Source organism: Penicillium expansum, assembly GCF_000769745.1.
Source record: "Penicillium expansum strain MD-8 chromosome Unknown contig106, whole genome shotgun sequence".
Classification (NCBI taxonomy): Eukaryota; Fungi; Ascomycota; class Eurotiomycetes; order Eurotiales; family Aspergillaceae; genus Penicillium; species Penicillium expansum.
In genome coordinates this window covers 98067-114002 of record NW_015971230.1, presented here as the reverse complement: position 1 = coordinate 114002, position 15936 = coordinate 98067, and the positions used below count along the sequence as shown (strand labels likewise).

Here is a 15936-nt window from a genome sequence, read left to right as displayed (position 1 = left end):
GCTCGCCTGACCCCTTTCCTGTTTAGACAGAGGCCACATACCTTGGTGTAGCCCCCAGGCGATGTTGGGGTGTACATAGGTAAGGAAATTAGACTTCAAACCGGTTTCGGATATGCCAAAAAATGACCATAACACCGCATCTGTATCTTGCAATTTTGTTGTTCTGCTACATAAAATTCGATTGCTAAGATGGGCTTGTCTTTTTTCTATCTTCTTGATCAATAATAGGCCTCCTTAAACCCGAGACGCGCATTTTAAAATCACAGTTACCATAACTGCTGTCTGCTAGAAGAAAGCAGTTGCACACAGGGTGGGTAATTTGGAGGCAACAATGTCCATTTTGGTCTTCCTAGCTCTCCTCTCATTATGATCATCGCACGCCAATCCTTTATCAGGCCGTTCATTTTCTCGCTTCTAGTTGTGTCAGTGACATCGTCCAAAGTGCTTCATCTTCTCCAACATGCCTCCTCTCTCCCCGGCGGCCAATTTGCGCTCTACTTTCCGACATTCTTCATCCTTGAAACTCTTCTATGCGTAGCCGCGTGGGAGTTAGTATTCAAATTTACGGGCGTAAAGTCCCTTTTAGGCACTACTGTGACAGTGGCCATAACGTGAGTGCCTCTATTGTTTTTACTAGGTGGATTCAATCAAGATATTAACTGTTACAGATCTCTGAGCTTTATCCTAGCTTCATCTCAAATTGGTTTCTATTTTGTGACTGGCAGTGAGATCCGCTGGGATGCAGCCACAGCCGTGGGAAATGACCCAGAAGGGAGAAAGCTGATGCTCAGCGGACTGAGATCGTTTTTGGGGGCTGCCTGCACCCTTCTAGCGATCTCATGGCTACTCAAATATTGCATATACGTTCTCATAGGCCATTGGATGTCTGCGCTTTTTAGCGCCCAAACCGAAAAGGCAGACGAAGAAGGCATTGTGATCAGTCCCCAGAGAAAGTCGCGGGCAGCACGACTCACTCAATTTTGGACTGTATGCGCCGCGGCAATCATTGGACTATTGCGCTTCACTCGGCCTCAAGTGCCTTATAACCATATGTCTGAAACTATCCCATTTAGCTTTTTCCGGGCTTTGGGTTCGAGACCTACTGAGCTGCATCAAGCTGGAGATCAACCATTTCCACTTGCGAGCCTGATTGATGAGCCATATTGGGAAGGCCCACACGATCACTTCAAGGGCTGGACCCCGGGAAAGCCAGACTCCAGCGCCAAAAAGAATATACCCGCATGGGCATCCGAGAATTTACCACCAGGGTTCGAGCGGTGGAGCGAAGGAGAGTTTGACGGAGATGAAGAAGAGAGTGATGGTCTGGATGGAAACGCGACTTCTAAGAAGAACATTTATAGCCCCATGATCGACCCTCTCCGAATCACCAACCTCGACCATGAAATGCTCGAGCCTGTAGCTCAGGCTCTCAAGAACCACAAAGTTCCCATTACGCATGTCGTGCTTGTGTTGATGGAAAGTGCTCGGAAGGACATATTTCCCTTCAAGGCAGGCTCACACTTGCACGAGGAAATTCTATCGTCCTACAATACCCAAGACCCCGAATTACTCCAAAAGGTCAACGCCAAATTATCAAATTTGACACCAAACGCAGAGAAGTTGACGGGCGAGACGAGTGGACTATTGACAAATAGCAGCATTTCTCGCCCCTTCAGCGGTGGGTGGAATGACACAACAGAACCAGGAATGGGCGGCATCAATGTCAATGGTATCCTCACTGGTAGCAGTCTATCGTTCAAAAGCGCAGTCATGAACTACTGCGGTGCAGGCCCACTGCCGGTGAACTTCATGGATGAGATCAACTCCCAGAATTATCAGCCGTGCATCATGCAGATTTTTGAATTATTCAACCAACTCAAGGAGAGCTCGACTAAGAAGGCTACAATAAATCATAAACCTGAGACTGGAATTGAGCACATTCATGATCGAAACTGGAGCTCTGTGTTCTTGCAGTCTATCACAGGGCTGTACGATGACCAAAATAAGCTCAACAAGCAGATGGGGTTTCAAAAGTCCATCTACAGCGAAGAAATTAGCCACCAAAGTGCCAAATATTACCACGAGAACATGGAGGAGATCAATTACTTTGGGTAAGCATATTATGCTCCCGCCGATTGAGGACCATCCCAAGCCATCGGCGCTCAAATTGCTAATGCACATCATTTAGATACCCGGAGTACGAGATATACCCATACCTGCGAGATGTGGTGAACAATACAATCGAGAACAACGAAAGACTTTTCCTATCCCATTTCACGAGCACAACCCATCACCCATGGGGCACACCTGCGGAATACCAGGAAGAGCAATACTTTTCTGGAGACGGTCTCATATCGAAGCATGAGGAGATTAACAAATATCTGAATGCGGTCCGATACGTGGATACGTGGCTTGGCGAGATGATGAAGGTCCTCGACGAGGCTGGGATTGCAAACGAGACATTAGTCGTATTCGTGGGAGATCAGTATGTTGCACCTGTTTCAGTAACTCCGCATAGCAACCAATTCACCATATACTAATCCCAAATAGTGGCCAGGCGTTCCCCGAAGACGCTCCAGTCTCCGGCACATATGAGAATGGACATATCAGCAATTTCCGCATTCCCCTTGTTTTCCGACACCCGCTATTGCCCGCACTGCAAATCACAGCAAATGCAACCTCGATGTCTGTCGTCCCGACCATTCTTGATCTACTCGTGAATTCGGGCTCGTTGGACGAGATGGACTCCAATGCAGCCTTAGACCTGATGAATGAATACGAAGGACAGTCACTGGTGCGCCCGCACCGAGCTACCCACAATGGGCGACAGGCATGGAACTTCGGCATTATCAACCCTGGTGGTACAATGCTCAGCGTCGGGTCTGCGGCAGTCCCGTATCGACTCATATTGCCGCTGGCGGAGGACTTCGAATACGTTTTCTCTGATCTAGACACTGACCCGAACGAATTGAGTCCATTGCGTGGGTGGTCCCTCGAGGAGTTGATCAGTCGTGTACAAAGGCAACATGGAGATAAAGCCGGGAAGTGGCTGGTAGACGCGGAGAAAGTGGGAAAATGGTGGATTGAGGAGCAAAAAAGACTATGGAATTACCAATAATAATGCAAATACATTTCCTTTTCAAATTCAACTGTTTCAGGAAAAAAGAAGAATAGGAAGAGAAGCAGGTTGCCTTGATATTGTTCGGTTTCTTTGTTTCCGCCTGAGGCATACACACCCGCCCCACCTCCACCTCATGTTTTATATTCGCCGCATTTCACGAGAGTTCAGTCTTTCATTTGGACAATTCTTTTCTCAACGGGAGTTTGATTGATCGAGATTGTACATCTATATCTCGACAGCGCAGAGCATTAGTTTTGAGATCCCAGCCCGGACTCGTCCTGTGCATCCGAACCCCTGTACCCCCGCCATTTGCTTGCATCCCGGCAATTATCCTTCCAATCTTAAGCTTCTCACTGCAATTTGCACCAACGAATCATGGAGGGAAAATATTCCACCGACCCCGAATGGGCATCTGTCACCCCGATTGACCTGGACGATGGCTCGAGCTCGGGCGCCATGCCACTGGCAACCATCGCTTACCCAACCGAGTACCTCGAGGCGACCTCGTATTTGCGTGCCGTGATGGCCGCGAACGAGATGTCTGAGCGAGCATTGACTTTGACTAAAGATGTGATCTCGATGAATCCAGCGCATTACACTGTATGGTAAGTTTGCTAGTACTAGCTTCCCCATGACTTGTCATATTGATTGATATCTGACCTTTTACACAGGATCTACCGAGCAAAGATTCTATTTTCTTTGGAGAAGGACTTGAATGAAGAATTGAGCTGGCTGAATGATGTTTCATTGAAGTACCTGAAAAACTATCAAATTTGGTATGTCGACCATCACTCGGCAGCCACCAATGCCAGAAAGCCATGAAAGAAAAAGACAATAAAAGAGAAACAATAAGGGGATAAAACTAACAACCAAAACAGGCACCACCGCCAAGTCCTGCTATCATCAAAAGCGCACTTTCCAACCTTCCCACCCAAAGAAGCGAACTTCCTAATGGAGATGTTCGCCCAAGACTCCAAAAACTACCACGTATGGACCTACCGCCACTGGCTCGTGCGGCACTTCGGACTCTGGGACCAACCCCGTGAACTCGAAGACGTGGAATTCCTGTTGAAAGCTGACGTGCGCAACAACTCCGCCTGGAACCACCGGTACATGCTCCGTTTCGGACCGCGGGACACATCGGTTCCCGACGCGGGGATGGTGAACGCGGGTGATCCTTCGACCGCGCCGTCCGAGAAGGGCATGCTGCCTGTTGTCGATGAGGACATGATTGATGGCGAGCTGAAGTTCGCGCAGGAGGCTATTCTGCGCGCGCCGGAGAACCGGAGCCCGTGGTGGTATGCGCGTGGTGTGCTAAGAGCTGCTGGCCGTGGGTTGGGAGAGTGGGAGAAGTTTGCTGGTGGGTTTGTTTCTGAGGGGGCTGTTAAGAGTTCACATGCTGTTGAGTGGTTGGCGGATGTTTTTGCTGAGAGGATTGGGAAGGAAGAGGAGGCTGTGAAGATGTTGACGATGTTGAAGGAGCAGTTTGATCCTATTCGGAAGAATTATTGGGATTATCGTATTCGGAAGCTGGATCAGGCTGTGGCTTGATTTGGGGAAGGGCATAACAGCCGCCGTGTGGAAGGTAGAAAATGAGTGGAACAGAACAACTTCTATCAAGAATAATTTATCTTTGTTTTCGAATGTTTTAGACGTTTCGATGAAAAGTATTGCGTCTAAACCAGGGTTTTTGAAGTAAAAGATCGCTGTATACTTTATATGACCGAATAGAGAATGTGAAAGTCCAAGCCTCTATCTAGATGATAGTAATTAAAAACATTGAAGTCCAACCCCAAAACAAGGATGAGAAGAAGAAATGAGATCAAAAAATATAGTGCCGCAAATCAAACGCCAAAAGTCAAGCCAAAAAAAAGGTATTAAAAAACCAAAAATAATTATCATCATCAATATTCATGCCCATCCCTCATCCAACATCTTGCGCCATTCACAGGCCATATCGATGGTGACATAGCTACCGCCGCAGACAATGATGACTACTCTGCTCTGCGAGTTGAGATCAGGGACAAGCTGCTTAAGCTTCGAGTTGAGCTTTTCGCCGACCTGCGGCTCAAGCTCCTGGTCGGTCTCATTATCCGTCGAAGTCGACCGGTCATCCCCATACCCCTCATCGCGGTAAGTGACATCAGTCTCAACCAAGCCCCTCTTACGCTTCTTAATACTCTGAGCGCCTGTGCTGGCAGTCACCGACGCAGGAACAGCAGTAGCGGCATCGCCGATGGCCGCCTCGATGCAAACACCGCATGCAAGCTCGACAAGGAGTCGTTCGTCGTTGGCAAGGCGGAGAACACCGCGGGCGGCGTCTGCATCTGAGAGGACGGTGCTGTGCACCTTGATTCCTGGGGGCGGGGATACTGCGTACTGGAATGTTGTTTCCGAGACGCGCACAGCGCCGAGAGAAATGGCCTGAGATGTGATCTTTGGGAGGGAGATGAGGGATTTATTGGCGATGGCTGCTGCCAGGGAATCGGTACCGGCCGTTTCAATGGCGAGGAGGTGAATGGGGTTTGGGTTGGGGGAGGAAGAGGAGGTGGTTTGCTTCTTTTGTCGTCGCTTTTCGATGCCCATGACGAGGCCGTTGAGGAGGCCGCCGCCGCCGACGCTGCAAAGGATGGCGTCCAAGGGAAGTGCCCGGTCATTGTATGCTTTTTTGTCTTCGGGGCTCGTGGCAGGAGGAAGCTGGGTCTCGAGCTCGTCGATGATGGTGCCGTTTCCTTCCCAGATAGGCTGGTTGTCGAATGGGTGAAGGGCAATCTTGATCACATCCTGGTCATCCCCGCTGCTGGTCTTCATGATAGTTTCACGCATGTATTCCCCTGCCTCTGAGAATGTCTCGCCATGACGGATGACGTCTGCTGCACCTGCCGCCCGGATCTTGTCAAGCATCAAGGGCTTCGTGCCCATAGGAACCACGACAGTGCATGGGTAGCCCAGGCTGCGGGCTGCACAGACGGCTGCTAGTCCAGCGTTTCCTCCAGACGAGGCGTAGAAGTGGACTCTACGGCCCACGTTTGCTGGGTTGCGAAGGTGAGAGAGGATTTGGTTGCCCATAGCACGGGATTTGAAGGAGCCACTGGGCTGCACGTTCTCCAATTTCAGGAAGATCCTACATCCAGCTGCTCGAGAAAGGGACGCAGACTCGACCAATGGTGTCTCGATCCATGGAGTTTTTAACTGCAGTTGAGCGCAGGCGGAAACGTCGATGCTCCCCATTTTGATGTGTTGAACAAACGGAAGAGCAAAAAAGGTTTCTGTTGGTCACCGGAGGAGTTCCAAGATCTGAAGTATAGAAATGATGTTCCCAAAATAGTAGTAGATTGTTGAGTCGAGTGGTTACACGACAGTAAGGTGTAAATTCACCAAAAATCGAGAGATAGGGAGATATCGGGAAGAAAAAGAAAAGCGATAGATACTGAAACACCCAAACTCCAATATGTAGATATTAAGACATGTTTTGATATACAAAGTAAGCCTCCAGGGCTAAGGCCAAGGTTTTCCGACGGGAAACGGGAGTTTCCCGCCTGATAGGATTGACCGCAGTATCCACGGTCTGGCCTTGTCTTTCCCGTCAACAAGCTAGAGGGAAACTCCAATTATAGTGGGTCGGCCATGACGCCCATGACATACCGTTTGTATTAGAGTGGCCCGGCGTGGAAAACCTGACGTCTCAGCTTTTGAGTAGTGGAGGACCCGGGAAAAAAACCTCATTGAGTCTGGCGCATCTGCGGAGAAGATGCACATCTTTATTCAAACGGACTCCTCGGCTACCCATGATTGGTCGCCGATCGATTCCTCTTATCAAATCGAAAGCTCAAAAACAGGCGCATTACTCCTCAGTGAGCAAAGGAGGGAAAAGGATACCTTTCTTAACGCCCTCACCGTAATCTTGATCCGAACCGTACGCCGTGGCCGCGAATGCCCGCTTGGAGGGGTCCGAGGTGTTTACACCGAGCAATTCTAGAAGGTCATGAGACTTGCCGGGCATGAACGGTTGCAATAAAATGCCAGCGATCCGCAGCGATTCCGCCACGTTGTAGATGACTCGTTGGGAGTCGGGGGTTTTCCACGGCTCCGCCGCATGGAAGTACTTGTTAGTCTAAAAAAAGGTCAATACTCGCCGAGCCCGTGCGGGGATGATCACCTCTTACCTTCTCAATAATGCTCATAGTTTCTTGCAGCGCGGCACGCGGGTTCAGATTCTCCATAAGCTCGGCAACCTGCGGAGGTGTTTGCTCCAACATTTTCTGATGTTGCAAGTCCTCAGGGGTAGCAGCTGGAAGCTTATCCGATCCGGCGTCCATAATGTACGAGCGCAAATTGCCACGCGCACATCCAATTGTACGCAGAGCAAGGTTTCCGAGGCCCCCTTGAAGCAACTTTTTGTAATCTCGGATGATAAAGGAATTGTCAAAGTCCGCATCATCCGCAAGGCCACCCCGGTACGCTAGGAAAAATCGCATGCCATCGACTCCGAACCGCTCAATGGCGAAAAACGGGTTCACAACATTGCCTGTGGACTTGGACATCTTTTCACGATTCATCGTCCAGTGTCCGTGCACCAAGACATTCCGAGGTAGGGGAAGATCAAGTGCCATGAGGAAAGCAGGCCAATAAACACAATGGAATCTGCCAATTGATTAATTTTGCACGCGGCGCTTCGGAAGGACTCGTGAACTCACCGAACAATATCTTTCCCCACTACATGCAAATCTGCAGGCCATGCAGATTTGTTTTCTTGTCCAGGTGGGAAAGGATATCCAGCTTTGGTCAAGTAGTTGACCAGAGCATCTAGCCACACGTAGATTGTCTGTGTGTCATCGCCGGGAACAGGGATGCCCCAAGTTAGACGTTCTGTGGGCCGAGAAATGGAAAGATCCTGCAGTCCCGACTCAACTCCATTGACCACAGCAGCTGTGTAGGAGGTCGGGCTAATGAATGGATCTTCTCTTTTGTACAAGTCAAGTAGACGATCCTTGAATGCTGAGAGACGGAAGTGGTAGTTGGTTTCTGAGGACCACTCCACCTCTTTGCCCGTTTCTATTGAGACCTGTTTGTGGTTAGTATTCGTACTTGTTGGAGAACTGATAAACTACATACCATGCGTTTCCTCCCGGTTGATGGATCTAGGGAGTTCTGCACTTGCGTCTGTGGGTAGAATGTCTCATCGCTGACTGAGTACCAACCTTCATGCTTCGAGGTATAGATATAGCCCCGGTGTTGCAACATTTCCTACTCATGATCAGCCATGCCCTCCTATGAACGGAACATAGTCGCCTACCCAGAAGTATTGGACGGCATCTCGATGCGCCGGGTCGGTGGTCCTGATGAAATGATCGTTGTCGATATTTGCCGCGTTTGCCAGGGCCTATATCAGAAAGATTGAGTTAGACATGCCCTTGGATATGGCAAAGGGGGCCCGTACCTCAAAGGTGCGGCAGTTCATATCGCAAAATGCCTGGGTATCCATGCCCGCTTGCATGGCAGCTTGTTGAATCTGGAATTGATGTCAACGTCCATTATCAACTGCAATCCCATCCATATGTAGTACCTTCATTCCATGCTCATCGGTTCCGGTCAGTAGTTGAGCATCCGTATTCCCGAGCAAGACCTGCCACCGTTTCATGATATCGGCGATCACCATTGTGTATAAATGGCCGACATGAGGGGCTAGAAGGCAAAGATATTGTTAGCAAGTAATTTTCCATATGTTATTCACTGTGTCCAATTCTTACCGGCATTCACATAGAAAATTGGCGTTGTCACATAGTAAGGCTTGTTAGACCTTTGCGGCGTAGTTGCAACTCCGCGCCGGGACGTGGTTGCCCATCCATGCTTGTGGGATGTACAGTTCCATGGATGCCTCGATCTCAGAAGCTGAGACGCCCTGAATAACGAGCGAAGTGGCGTCCTTGCTGTAGCCATTGGGAGAGTGCCAACGGTAAGAAGAGCGTTGCATGTTATTCCGCACATCGCGGGTGGTCCAAGCTTCTCCGCAAGTCTCGGCCATTTTTTTGCGCTTACTACATTGTCGCGTTTACATCGTCATCGAGAACACCCGGACCTACAACCTCATCATCAACAAGTATATAAATTTTCTCTCATTTGAATTGTATTTCTATATCTTGTATTACCCGGCTTATTGTCAACTTGGAATACCGATCGCGATGGCTACAGCAGGCGAGGATACACTAACCAAAGTGTCGACTGAGGGTAAGTCTCAAATTATAAGATAGTTTCATCCCTTGTGAAAAGCGAACTGACCTTTTGTTTGCTTCCTTGCTTAGCTGCAACTGAGTTCATCAAGACTTTCTATCCGGCTTTGGGATCAAACCGCGAATCTCTCAGCTCCTACTACTCCCTGGAGCCCACAACCATCCTGTTCAATGGAAATCGCGTCGCAGACGGCGCCGCTGTGCAAGAAATCTTTACCAATCAAATGTCGCCAACATACTACGAAGTCCAATCATACGACTGCCAAATCATCAACAAAGCATACCCTACCATTTTGCCTGGTGGCGGCTTGAAGCCGCAGTCAGATTTGGGAGTCAAAGACATGTCATTTCTCATTGTGGTCAGTGGATTTGTGCGCTATGGCGAGGGTCGCGATCAGCCGCAACGCGGGTTCAGCGAGACATTTGTGCTGGTCCCCAATCCATCCGCAGAGAGGGCGAGGGGCCGCAAGGATTGGCTTATTGAAAGTCAGAACTTCCGCCTTGTGGTTTGAGCAACCACACGACATTTGATCCAACAAATTATATATCAGTCACACAAGTCAACAGGCGATGCCACGTCATACGCAAGTGAACGAAAACTGAGACTGGGCCATGCCCACCAACCAATGATGAGTTGCTGAGAGATAAGATGCAACCAATGGTCCACTGCTTGAAATTGTTTCAAATTGTTTCAAAGATAGAGCGCCAAACGCCAGGAAGGGAAGGAAAATTATGGTGTTTCCCCCATTATCAAATCATGGCTTAGCCGATGTCTTGCGCGGTATGCGGAGGTTTGCTTTGACTCTTTCAAGCAGCTGCTCACGCGTCGCAGCCTCATTCGGTAAAAGTCCTCTCTGAGACATTTGGTCAGTGTAATATTCTCAAGAAAATGTATGATTGTATGGACTCAGTCATTTCTGAATAAATCACTCAAACATACCGCTTGAAGCCATCTTCTCATCTCATCCATTGTCCAGTTTTCAGGGTCTAGGTTCTATTAGTCTGTGTTTGATATCTAGTAAAATCTACTCTCACCGCCAGTGGGATCTGCTTGCGCGGGAAGAACATCGCTGCCCAAGATGGTATAGGCTGCCACCGCAGTGACCATTCCTGCAAACCCTATATAGGAAGGTTGTGGTCAGAAATGTTGAGTGTCTGAACTTGGGATCATCTACCAAGGAATAGATTCTATCAAGTACAGCATTAGATATTTTTCATCATAAAAGTATAGACAGATATGTTGGTAGTACCTTGGAATTCAATGCTCGGTCTAAAGGGGTCGGCATCTTGAAAAGTGATGCAATCTTTGAATTTCTTGGGTTGATGTAGAACTATTGTTTCTGAAGAGTTTAAAGAGAATAAATAGCAGAAAAAAAGTTCTCACAGGACACGTGCAAAAGACAAGTATCCAAGACGAATGAATAGATGTGAACAGTTCGTCAAGCTGCGGGTTGCACCGCCACACCACGCCACCTTTCTGCCTTCGAACTGTATAAACAGTTGCACCTACTTCGATTTCATACTCCATACCCTCCCGAGGTCGGTTGATGGCACTTTCCTTCGAGCTATTGTATACGTAAAAATAGAATCATGTCATAAGTATTATCTGGATAGAAATTTGCATTTCCAACTTTGTAACTCTCACTATTCTAAATTGCATCGCATATCAGTACCTATTAGTCTATCATTATTGCCTTCCCTCATTTTGAATCGCTTCAAACAGCCTGTTTCCATAGAAAATATGGAAGCAGTCATCTTCCTGACTTCGGTTACATTCATTATTGCGGTGGGAGCTGCCATCATACAGGGGTATGGTTCATCATGGCTGCAGTATTAAGCCAGACATTGACCCTGTTTATAGGATAGCCTTTTACAGGCGATACCGAGTCCACCTGCATGTCACATCAAAAGGAATGACTCCTCCACATAGTGTGGATCTGGAGAGATTCGATCCCGAAGGAGACACATCCGTTCAGCCGCAGCCGCAACTGCATCACCATTCACGATTGGGGAGCAGAAACTCGAGGTGGCCAGGATATACTGAGCAACGGGTTCAGCCATCGCGAACAATGGTGGACCATTTCGCGTCGTATCGCATTCCCGAGGAAGTAGAGACGACTATTCATCATTACCCGCAATCGCATTCGCTGCCCCGAAATCTCCCAGCCACATTTCTGACCCCAGCCGTACAAGCCACAACACCCCCACCAGCCACTTCACCTACCCCGCCTGAGGCACCACCGGTAAATCATACATGACTAAGCAAGGGCTTTTGCAGCTTCAAGCCCTAACGTGATCCGCACACATTCACCTTAGAGGCCAGTGTCGACAGTGAGCTTTCTCTTTTGCACCTTGCTTCAAAACACCCGCAACCGTCATTATGCCTGCCGAAGTCTCCGATATCAAGCAGTTCATTGAGATCTGCCGCCGGAAGGATGCCTCCTGTACGTTACGCTGCATTGATGGACTTCCGATATGAGACTTGGAGATGATCATCGATGCTGACTGTTTACGCCTCATAGCCGCCCGCATCAAGAAGAACGGCAAGAACCAGCAGACCAAGTTCAAGGTCCGCTGCCACCGCAACCTTTACACCCTTGTCTTGAAGGACTCCGACAAGGCCGACAAGCTCAAGCAGAGCCTGCCCCCTGGTACGTTTCGATCGCATTGTTACGCTGTCTAAGTTGTTTGAAGGATCGAAGGATATACCACTTGGAGGATTGATTTTGGATGAACCCATGCTGACGATTTCTTTCTGAACAGCCCTCAAGGTCGTCGATGTCACCAAGGGCACCAAGAAGACCAACTAAATTCGGTAAAATGGAATGAACGGAGAATCGGAGTGCGGCGTGATTGGTTGTTGATGCATGCAAGACCAACTGTTGGGGGGATACATGACACGGGCTTGGTCCCTCTGCGAGCCGACACGGGGAAAACTCCGTGGCGTGAAACATGAATTTTACGTCGGGGGAGTTTCTTTGCGCCTTTGAAACCGGCTGCTGTTATTCACCGGCCAGGCGACTCGCATTTTCTGGACGCACTCGAGGAACACTTTTTGTCGGAGGTTCCAGTCCCTACAACCCAATGAAAAAAACAGTTGAAATATCATTACTACATAGGTTTCTCGTTCTCAGTCGAGATTTCCTAATCCATTATTCTCGTCATGGATTTCCTCCCGACTTTGATCTTGCTTCCCAAGGCAACAAGTAGATCGGCTATACACCGGCTGTGTAGATGAAAAGAGTCCTTGGATTACCCAGTTAGGAAGCATCCCAAAGGCCTCCTGCTTTTTTTTCCACTCAACTTCAATCGAGACAGAAGCCTATCGTGATCTCTAGTCAAATACTCTAGACTGACATTGTGACTGCAGTTCTTTCTTTCCTTTCATGACTCGACTGAAAGCAATGAGCATGCCTATTTTTACCCGGCATTGAGTTCTTTGATCTCGGAGTTTGGGACTGCCTCTCCTGTCCGAGTCCTTGTTCGAGTCCTTGTTCGAGTCTATTTCATACTTATCCTCGCACAATATCATTGTTGGGTATTCTATCTCCAAGAACAGATGTTTAGAAAGGCCTTTGTGGTTCTTTTCTTGTAAACTTCATTGGAAGGATGCCTTATATGTCTCCTGGAACCTGCCTATATAAATCTAATCGGAACTCGTCCAAACTGGGGCCATCAACAACATTGACAATATCAGCATCGCCTTGTTCCCTACACATCTCGGTCAAGTGAAAACATATAGTTTGTTCCACAATCGCATTCGGTTTTCAACACAGATCCATTCAGACAACTAACGAAAATATAACTGGAAAGATGTACCACCAAAAGCCGTTGGTCCCTGCTATGGGCAACCTTAGCATGTTCCCACCAGAGATTATCTTCAATATTCTGGACGAGCTTTTGGGCAGCTCTCCCAGATTGACACACGAAAACTTTCATGCCATTAACCAGTTTATGAAAACTAACAAGACAATAGAACGATACATCAAACTTGGATGGATGGGTAGCAATGCGTCAAACAGTTTCAAACAGCATGTGAATGCCGTCCAGTGGTACCCAAACATCGATATTGCGAATACAGCTCTAATCCTCCAGGGCGTAAATCCCGCTCGCATCATGCCCATCGAAGGTGCCCGTGGCCTAGGTCCCGATCTCATCACCGGTATCATTTTCGACGACTGCACCCATTGCTTCGAGTGGTTTTCCGACATCCTGCCTCCTACTCATATGAGCTGCTGCAACGAGGGTGGTTGGTCATTCCTTTCTCTGGCACTGCATGCTAAAGCTGAGAAGCTACTTGATAGTTTCTTCCTCTCGGGCTTTCCTTACGAACCGAAGGATTTCATCACCGGTAGTGGTAATGCGATGGGGACAGGACCGTCAATCCTTGGGCTTTCTGCCTCGTCTAGAGATCATCGGTCATTTGCCATTCTTTTCAAGAAACTGAAGGAGGTCTTGAACGGGAATGGCTTCAAGAGGACTCTTAGAGATAAACTCACGGGTGAGGAGCGAGCGGCTATCCGAAGTGTTGCTCCTCAGTATCTCCAAAAGATGTTGTATGAAGCTGGTCTGGTTGTTATGCATCCGTCTCTTCGTTATAGTCCATACTACTCCGGTAAGCGCACCCAGATGTACTAATTTTCTCTATTCACGGAGTTGTATGTCCGTGCTCACGCTTTGGATAACATTATTAACATTCCCAGGATACTTCTCTATCTGACTGTGTTCATGTCATTGGGCTTGTTGTCTTTTACTAACTCAGCCACTGTCTTCATATTGTACCACTTTACTATTGCATTATCAGGTGTTCGTATCTAGCGTTTATGATCAATCCAAAGCCGAAAGCTTCTTAACCTCGAGTATAGCAGTCTCATATTACGAGATACGTCGACGAAGTAGACCTCAATCCTTTGGATGCTTAGCTAACTTAGTATCTAGGTAGTTCCGTAGATCATTACTCTTCAGGCCACGGCACTTAATTCCTATACATGTTACCCTTCACGATGCTTGGCACGTTACAGCTTCTCTTGGCATCAATCATTTCGTACGGTGGATTGACGGTCCCATAGGGATGCATAGTAGATTGGATATTCCCATCGGCCCGCTACCCCGGATGACCGCCATTCATTGCTGTTCTTAGCTGCAGAAAGTAGCCATGAGGGCTGAAACTCGTCCCCCTGGCTTCTGCACCCCAAATATAGCCATGTGAATTCTATTTTCCAAGACTTTGGCTTGACTAGTTCTCTTTGTTGGGATAAAATAGCTGACCCCATGACACTCATTAATATATCGCTTTGATGGCTCAAACGCCGAGGCTTTTCTATTCAGACCAATAGAATCATGAGAAAGCTGGACTCCGGCTTCAATCTATGATTTTCCACCAACAAGTTTCCGAAAGAAATCTTTTAGTTCCGACTCGATGTTATATTCATGTGCCCAACTCGTGCCAATTGACGTACTTGTGTTTGGCACTATCCCTGGATCAGAACGGACATCCTTCAGGAATATTACACCCGGCTAAATCAATACTCACATACAGGATTGACAAAGGCGAGCCCTGGGAGGGTCGTGTATAAATACAGGCGTCAACTTCAAAGATATGTCTTGCACAGACAGAAACATCCACTCGACTATTTACCAGAAGAGCCAGAACAAAATGACATTTTCAAAGCTATCTTTGCTCCTAGCCTCCGCCTCTTTTGTGGCAGGTCATGGCTACGTCTCCAGCATCGTGGCAAATGGCAAAAAGTAAGCTAAAACAATTCCAAGTGTCTCTATACCAATAATCAACTAACAACACTATCAGTTACACTGGCTACATCGTTGACAAATACGCCTACATGTCAGATCCCCCCGACAGCGTCGGCTGGGCAACAACGGCAACCGACCTCGGTTTTGAAGACGGCACCGAATACCAAGATCCGAACATAATCTGCCACCGCGGCGGAATTAACGCAGCTTTGAGTGCCCCTGTCACCGCTGGCTCCAGCATTGATATCCAATGGACGACCTGGCCAGACTCGCACCATGGTCCTCTGGTGACATACCTTGCCTCGTGCAACGGTGACTGCAGCACAGTCGACAAGACCACGCTGAAATTCTTCAAGATTGAAGAAGACGGTCTCATCGATGGTACAACTCCTCCCGGTACATGGGCCACTGATGATCTTATTGCTGCTGGGGGGCAGTGGACTGTGAGAATTCCTTCTACCATCGCTGCGGGTAACTATGTCATGCGCCATGAAATTATCGCTCTGCATTCTGCTGGCCAGTCCAATGGCGCCCAGAACTACCCGCAGTGTTTCAATTTGCAGGTCACTGGTGGTGGAAGTGATGTACCTGATGGCACGCTTGGTGAGAAGTTGTATACCAACACTGACCCGGGGATCTTGTTCAATCTATATTCCACGTTGACTTCGTATATTATCCCGGGACCGGCTTTATATGCTTGATTCATGGTTATAAGGAAATACCAGGGGGATGTTTTGGAGGGATGTTGACTCTGGATGCTTCATTCTAGTGTTATTTGAGTACTATTGAATGAATATATGTGCATTGTTTATCTGATCACTACGACCAAATTTA

General features: G+C 48.1%; 8 protein-coding genes across 8 annotated transcripts; 6 read left to right on the top strand and 2 right to left on the bottom strand.

Moving 5' to 3' along the window:
• Window positions 1-366: 366 nt before the first annotated feature.
• Window positions 367-3118, top strand: PEX2_034520 (Alkaline phosphatase-like, alpha/beta/alpha; the record flags this gene model as incomplete). The annotated part of the gene is made up of 4 exons (XM_016740727.1): window positions 367-611; window positions 669-2111; window positions 2189-2485; window positions 2551-3118. The coding sequence occupies 4 exons, from the start codon at window positions 367-369 to the stop codon at window positions 3116-3118; spliced, it is 2553 nt and encodes an 850-aa protein (XP_016601340.1).
• A 378-nt stretch (window positions 3119-3496) lies between these two features.
• On the top strand, window positions 3497-4672 carry ramB (bifunctional protein farnesyltransferase/protein geranylgeranyltransferase; the record flags this gene model as incomplete). Its single annotated transcript, XM_016740726.1, has 3 exons — window positions 3497-3726; window positions 3793-3897; window positions 4000-4672. The coding sequence occupies 3 exons, from the start codon at window positions 3497-3499 to the stop codon at window positions 4670-4672; spliced, it is 1008 nt and encodes a 335-aa protein (XP_016601339.1).
• Window positions 4673-5032: 360 nt separating this feature from the next.
• On the bottom strand, window positions 5033-6352 carry PEX2_034500 (putative L-serine dehydratase; the record flags this gene model as incomplete). Its single annotated transcript, XM_016740725.1, has 1 exon — window positions 5033-6352. The coding sequence occupies one exon, from the start codon at window positions 6350-6352 to the stop codon at window positions 5033-5035; it is 1320 nt and encodes a 439-aa protein (XP_016601338.1).
• Window positions 6353-6965: 613 nt separating this feature from the next.
• On the bottom strand, window positions 6966-9146 carry PEX2_034490 (methionine--tRNA ligase MSM1; the record flags this gene model as incomplete). Its single annotated transcript, XM_016740724.1, has 9 exons — window positions 6966-7235; window positions 7288-7765; window positions 7819-8186; window positions 8237-8368; window positions 8418-8504; window positions 8562-8633; window positions 8688-8806; window positions 8872-8921; window positions 8986-9146. 9 exons carry the CDS (start codon window positions 9144-9146, stop codon window positions 6966-6968), a joined length of 1737 nt encoding a protein of 578 aa, XP_016601337.1.
• Window positions 9147-9303: 157 nt separating this feature from the next.
• Window positions 9304-9863, top strand: PEX2_034480 (putative nuclear transport factor 2 domain protein; the record flags this gene model as incomplete). Its single annotated transcript, XM_016740723.1, has 2 exons — window positions 9304-9349; window positions 9424-9863. The coding sequence occupies 2 exons, from the start codon at window positions 9304-9306 to the stop codon at window positions 9861-9863; spliced, it is 486 nt and encodes a 161-aa protein (XP_016601336.1).
• Window positions 9864-11731: 1868 nt separating this feature from the next.
• On the top strand, window positions 11732-12161 carry PEX2_034470 (60S ribosomal protein eL38; the record flags this gene model as incomplete). Its single annotated transcript, XM_016740722.1, has 3 exons — window positions 11732-11795; window positions 11874-12002; window positions 12115-12161. The coding sequence occupies 3 exons, from the start codon at window positions 11732-11734 to the stop codon at window positions 12159-12161; spliced, it is 240 nt and encodes a 79-aa protein (XP_016601335.1).
• Window positions 12162-13164: 1003 nt separating this feature from the next.
• On the top strand, window positions 13165-13989 carry PEX2_034460 (uncharacterized protein; the record flags this gene model as incomplete). The annotated part of the gene is made up of 1 exon (XM_016740721.1): window positions 13165-13989. The coding sequence occupies one exon, from the start codon at window positions 13165-13167 to the stop codon at window positions 13987-13989; it is 825 nt and encodes a 274-aa protein (XP_016601334.1).
• A 1018-nt stretch (window positions 13990-15007) lies between these two features.
• On the top strand, window positions 15008-15803 carry PEX2_034450 (AA9 family lytic polysaccharide monooxygenase; the record flags this gene model as incomplete). Its single annotated transcript, XM_016740720.1, has 2 exons — window positions 15008-15099; window positions 15158-15803. The coding sequence occupies 2 exons, from the start codon at window positions 15008-15010 to the stop codon at window positions 15801-15803; spliced, it is 738 nt and encodes a 245-aa protein (XP_016601333.1).
• Between the last annotated feature and the right edge of the window lie 133 nt (window positions 15804-15936).